Raw genomic sequence first — 6,210 nt, 5'->3', positions numbered from 1 at the left:
TTTTATGCTCTAACATTAGATCATCTAAATTGAGAGTATGGCTGTTGAACAATGGCAAATGTGATTCAAATTATAGATTGAAAGAGTATTTATAGTCTATTAAGATTATGCACTTTGATAAGTTGATAACAAGATGAAGAACTTTAGCATAGCATGTATATTCATCTCTAATTCTAGCACACATCAAGGATTTTCTTAGCACAAAACAGGGATGAAGGGGAGACTTTAGGAGGATGGTTATATAAAGAAATTTTTTCATTCTTTCTATCATTAGCTTGAGCTAAGAGACTTAGGCTAATATACCAGGAATCTAGGGTTATATTTTGTACTTAAGACCTTACACATTTCCTAATATCACATATAATAACCCTGCATCATTTTTAAAATGCTAATAAAATAATGCCCTGTTATATTTTCTTTTTTATGAGATAATGAGCCTTTTTATAGGACATAATTAAATAAAAAAATGTGAAATAATTATATCAAAAAAATATGCATGTTACCTAAACTTAAAAACATAATATAATATTTTCATATTCTACTTTGAATCTTCCTATGCTGCATCATTAATCTTATTTTTTACATTTAATAATGTTTATTGATTATATAGATGTTAGATCCATTTTATATGAATTCATTAATATGTTTGCCCATTTATATTTAAACTTTTACTAATATACAGAAACAGGATCTTAAAATGGCTCTTCGAAAATATAGAAAAGCTTTGAGGTACTTGGATGTTTGTTGGGCCAAAGAAGATATTGATGAAGGCAAGGCATCGTACTTTATGAATCATTATAAATTTTTTTTTTTTCTCTTGTGCCTTCTTTCGTTGATGATTATACATTCTCTTTGTGCGAGATGGTTGATGGAAGTGGCATTCATTAAAGATAAGTAGTATAATATCGGCTATTTGGACTTGTATAATGAAGAATTAAAAATATACTGATGAAACGGATGAATAAAATTAGTGTCAAAAGATTTAGAAGGCAAATGAGTTAATTAGAAGGTAATATGAGTAAAAGCTTTGAAATATTTATGTGGAACAAGCATAATACTTTATTCGTAGCTCAACAAAAAGAAATGGAGAACAATGAGTCATAAATTTGATTACAAATTGGTGGGATAAGGTTGAATAGATGATCATGATGATACACATACTTATGCATTAATAACATGTGAAAATTAACTTGATTTTGCTAAAAATGCTAATCACCAATAGCTTCTGCTTGATAATCAAATCTGTCAAGGGAGATTGCTTTTATTCCAAAATCGCAAGAAACAACATTCAACTGATAAGGTAAAACAAGAACTTTGAATTCCAATTATGCTACATTTTATTGCTTTATAATGTTGCCACGTGGTACTCCTTTTTTTTCCTAATTTGTAAACGGTGCTTAGATTTAGTACTAATTGACTTAACTCTTAAACTTTCAAAAAACTTAAATACATAAACAAATGGAACTCATGCTTGCTTTAGGTTTGATTAAACTGGTACCTTTTAAGTTTAAGTTTGATACACGCCTGATATGCATGAATTCCTGCATACATACATCCTGAATTAACTAAAAGAATAATTGCCAGTGCCACGGGAAGTCAGGAAAGAAGCATTGTAACATAGGGGCCGCAATTAGTAGTCTGGATCAGCCTAAAAATCTTCCACTTTCTGCAATATTTTGGTTTTATAATATGAAGTATCCTCAAACAATCCCCTCCCACCCATCTAATTGAGTTTATAATCTTTTGTTTGTCTGACATTTTAGTTTATTAAGAAGGAACCGCAGTTGTTTCTCTTTTGATTCAGAAAGAGGTGCCCACTTTTTTATCTGAGCAACTAGACTAATTAGTATATAGTTAGGTTTTACTATATCACTTCAATTATCTTACTGTGCAGAGAAAACGTCTCAGTTAACGAAGACCAAATCCATGATATTGACAAATAGTTCTGTAAGTTCTACTATCTGGTATTTTCTTTTGTAGCTTTAGTTTATCTTCCATTCTTTATAAATTAATTCGGTTGAGTATCCATGTTTAATTGTTTTTGAAGATAAGTTAAATAGGTAGTCAAAAAATAAAGCTATATTTGGAGACATTAAAATATGACCCTATGGTGCACATGCTTATTTTAATTTCCAGCGCAAAAATCTTCTTGGACTGTGATTACAGTTATTAACCATCTAAAAAGGCTATATAGGTGCATAAAGATTGATGTTGGTTTTCTTTTGTTCATTTAGGTTTAGTTCCATGGCAATTGTGCAAAAACCTTCATATATCTATGATTATCTAAGGTTTTTTTACACTAAGTGGTTTAAAATGAGTTCTTAGCATTTGAATTCATTTCTTCCAACTCACCTTGATAAAGGAAAAAATTGAGTTCCACTCTTAGATAGTGTTGCCACTTCCAAGACAAGATGAAATAAACAACTATAGATTAATATATAAATCTGAAAGCAATCATAAAGGTCATTGTATTATGATTTTGTAATGAAATAAAGAAGATGCTAAGGACAATTAGAGGCCTAGAGAAAGCACAAGAATTGAGTGCATAGAAAATTTAGCTGATGCAAAACAAATAGAATTTCCCTGGAGCTCTAAACACATGAAATGAACTAGCCTAGAACTCCATGCAAGCAAATATGAGAGATCATATTACAATACATTATTATGCCTAAGAATAAGCATGAAAGACCATTTTTGCATAGAGAATAGATGTGAAATATCAATACATGAGTTGGATATCTATTTGGCCAAACCTCATGCATAACTTATATTATAACTGCCTGTTATGAAAATGGTGAGATTATTATGAAAATGGCACACTAAATCTGTTTTGAGGTTCTCAGTTTACTCTGGATGTCGTTGGGTGGGGAGTTTTAAAAACTGCTGACGCTTTATTAAAGCGAAATATTTTGGTTCCATCCACTTGCGGGTTATGTCACTCATTCCTGAAAGCTCATCCCATTTGTTCTTTGAGTGCTCTTACTTCTTTTCTATTATTTCTTATATTATTTCGGCGTCTCATGGCTTACTGCTTAGGCCATCAGTGTTGCAACTTCTTGAATGGATTGATGATAAATACGCCACCTAGCAGTCGGCCAAAAATTTATTTATGCTTCTTGCCTGCTGCTCCATTTACTACATCTAGAAGGAGCGTAATGAAAGGAGATTTCGAACTACTTCTCATAGTCTCACTATTGTTGCCATTAACATCAAAAGAGCGGTGTTTGAGAAATTTATCAAATGGAAGGATGCCTAAATTATTTTGGATTTGCTATAAGTATGATTTTCGTGTTGACTCTCATTGCCTCCTCATGATGGTTCAATTTTTTGCATTGCCTATATGTTATGCCTTGGACAATGATGTACACATTTGCAGGGCCCCCTAGGACAGCCTTTTGGGCAACCAGGGGTACTCGATTCACTCTCTGATCTTATTAGTTCTTTTTTCTGAGTCCAGGCATTGTCGGTTGCGCTAGTTGGATTTCGGTCTTTGGGTTTTTTTGTGCTTTTTGATTATATCCTGTAATTTTTACTGCCATTCTTCAGGATTTATATTTGTTTTTGGGCTCTTTACGAGCCAGCCTCTCCTTTTTTGAGGCTTTTGATTTTATTACCTGTAATTTTCTTGATTAATATACGGGCTCTGCCCAAATTTTCCCAAAAAAAAAAAGTTGATTATTTTGTTGGCTCATGTTTTGTTGAATCATGTCTTTTATTTGACTTCGCTTCCAAATATACTTCTTTTTCAGGCTTGTAAATTTAGGTTAGGAGACTTAAGGGGGTCTCTAATCGATACGGAATTTGCCATTCGTGAGAATGCCAGTAATGCGAAAGCATTCTTTCGACAGGGTCAGGTTTGTCATCTATTTGATATTTTCTTTGTTTTTATTTTTTTATTCTAGTCTGAGATGCTAATCTTTGTCGAGTTTATAACTTATTTTGTAGGGTTTATTTAGCATCACTTATTATTTATGCTTTTTTTTTTAATACATTACATTAATATTGTAATTTTCTTTTATCTTTTTATAAAAAATAAATCATTATTTCTTAAAATACTCAAAATAACTTCCAGTGGTTTTATTATTCTTAAAGCATGAACTCTCAACCACCCGATCTCATGCACTGTGTTGATTGTCGCCGCCCCGCTTGTCGCCCTACCACTATTGCCACAACCGCATAAATCAATTTATATAAAATATTTCATAAAAATAAAAACAACTTTTTTAAAAATATCAAATAGAATTTTATGTCATATCAAAAAAATAAAATAAAACAAAAGTGATCCCCCACCTTCCATCAGGTTTTTTCATTTTTGAAAGTTGTTGTGAATTGCTTTGTAAGGAACTTGTTCTATGTTTTTGAATAATCTCTCTTAAAGTCAAATGAGAAAGAAAGTGTTTAATTTCCTTAGAAGTGATGATTTTTGGTGTTTATGGCCCAAAGGTCATGATTTTTAGTAACTCAGTGGCCCATAATCAGAAGCATTTTAGAGGATCATTTTGAGCCTCAATAGTCATCTTGTGGATTTCAACACAGCAAAGCAGTAAGCCTCAGGCATTAGATCAATGCAGTCCAACCAAGTTCTAGAGTTCAGCATTAGGTTTTGTTTCTGGGATATACACAATGGTACCAAATAATTGTTAGTGTTGTTTTCAAATAAATATCGATTGCCTGTCATTATAAAAAGAGAAATTATCTGCATATTGCATCAAGGAATTTTAGCTTATTATCTTATAATCTCATAGTGCTTATGAATCAAGAAAATTCATTTTATCTCAGGCTTACATGGCCCTTAATGACATCGATGCGGCATCGAAGAGCTTCAGAAAGGCTTTAGAGTTGGAACCAAATGATGGTTAGTGAAATAAATTCTGTTTTTTTCGTGCACTTCAAAAATTTTATATTGAGTGTTTGGTTCTAATTTATTAAGCAATGACATTAATCTATAATAAAATATTTAGAAAATATTAGAAATATCTTTTCTTATCTAATTTAATAGATTTGACTTTTAAACTGAACACCAATGGAGACAAATATTCGACCCACATAGGTGGACAAAAGCTTGATGTTGTTGTCATTAATTAAAAAATGTGAATGAAGAAAAAACTTATCAAATTATTATTATCGTGACTCATGTCTGCATTCTCGCAAGAAATAAAAACTTAATTTCTAATCAATCAAAGAAAATGGAACAAATACTTCTCACTTGATTTCTCTTCAACCAAATAAGTGAAGAAAAGCAATTTTTAGTTCAATTCCTTAATCATTTTCATTACCATTTCCTTTCTTATAATTCCTTCAAAACAAACAAATTTCGTGCTGTGATGATAATAATCTATTGCACGCATCTCATGGTTTTTTTTTTTAGGAGGAATTAAGAGAGAACTAGCCACAACCAACAAGAAGGTTCGTACTTCGTAGAATGACTTGGACAAATTATTTTTGGTAACTGCCAAAATAATCATGTTAAAAGATATTGCAGATAGCTGATAGACTTCACCAGGAGAAGAAAGCTTACGCCAAAATGTTCCAATAAAAATTGGGAAACCTTCGCTGTAGGTATGTTTTTTATACTAATATTTCTATTAGTTTGTTTCTAATTATTAGTTTTTGCTTGAAAATACATAATTAGTATTTATCTGGCACAGAACTTCTGTTTCCGTAGGTGATAACCGAAGCCAATCAATAATAAAGCAAGTTATCTTTTTCGAGTTCCTGACTAACAGCGAATTTTCATCATTTTATTTATCATTATCAGCATCTTCACTGTAATTATCAGTTATCCAAATCACAAATTTGATTTATCTAAAATGAAATCACTAGTGTTACTATATCTACATTATCACTTGCTAACTAATTATAATAGAATTTTATATAGTATTGTTGTATTATCTCATTTCTATTTTTGAGGATATTATCATTTATTCTATTTTTCTTCTTTTGCTTATAGAAAATTAACATGATGTCTATCAATTTCTCTCTTTTCTAATATGTATCAGAGTCATGGTCTAGACTATTCTTTATTTTCTCTAAACAATTTTCTATCGATGCCACCTATCTTTCAAATCTCCATTGGCTTGCTTTCTGATTGTGAACCATCGGCGCTACACCTACTTCGCAAATGCATTCTTTAATGACTTTTAGGTTTCGTTTTGGATGACTTTCTTACTGCTTCTTAAAGTAGCTTTCTAGCACAAAAATTAAAAATTT

General features: G+C 31.2%; 1 protein-coding gene across 2 annotated transcripts; it reads left to right on the top strand.

The window, feature by feature from the left end:
* Positions 1 to 33: 33 nt before the first annotated feature.
* On the top strand, positions 34 to 5,862 carry LOC114580992 (peptidyl-prolyl cis-trans isomerase CYP40-like). 2 transcript variants are annotated; one of them, XM_028700152.1, is made up of 7 exons: positions 34 to 770; positions 1,895 to 1,947; positions 3,750 to 3,854; positions 4,780 to 4,855; positions 5,369 to 5,406; positions 5,483 to 5,559; positions 5,666 to 5,861. In XM_028700152.1, the coding sequence occupies exons 1-6, from the start codon at positions 698 to 700 to the stop codon at positions 5,534 to 5,536; spliced, it is 399 nt and encodes a 132-aa protein (XP_028555985.1). In that variant the 5' UTR covers positions 34 to 697; the 3' UTR covers positions 5,537 to 5,559; positions 5,666 to 5,861. The 2 variants fall into 2 exon arrangements, with proteins under 2 accessions (XP_028555985.1, XP_028555984.1); XM_028700151.1 differs by having other exon boundaries at positions 35 to 770; positions 5,649 to 5,862.
* Positions 5,863 to 6,210: the final 348 nt, after the last annotated feature.

Source organism: Dendrobium catenatum, unplaced genomic scaffold, assembly GCF_001605985.2.
Source record: "Dendrobium catenatum unplaced genomic scaffold, ASM160598v2 fragScaff_scaffold_1463, whole genome shotgun sequence".
NCBI lineage: Eukaryota > Viridiplantae > Streptophyta > Magnoliopsida > Asparagales > Orchidaceae > Dendrobium > Dendrobium catenatum.
Note: the sequence above shows the minus strand (reverse complement) of the source record. Positions and strands in the feature narration are given on the sequence as shown.

What these genes read in the sequence shown, in the direction of transcription:
- LOC114580992 (XM_028700151.1), top strand. Translation starts at nt 698, where the DNA reads ATGGCTCTTCGAAAATATAGAAAAGCTTTGAGGTACTTGGATGTTTGT. An exon ending in CAAAGAAGATATTGATGAAG is followed by an intron (nt 771 to 1,894) that starts GCAAGGCATCGT and finishes CTTACTGTGCAG; the next exon opens with AGAAAACGTCTCAGTTAACG. An exon ending in TAGCCACAACCAACAAGAAG is followed by an intron (nt 5,407 to 5,482) that starts GTTCGTACTTCG and finishes AAGATATTGCAG; the next exon opens with ATAGCTGATAGACTTCACCA.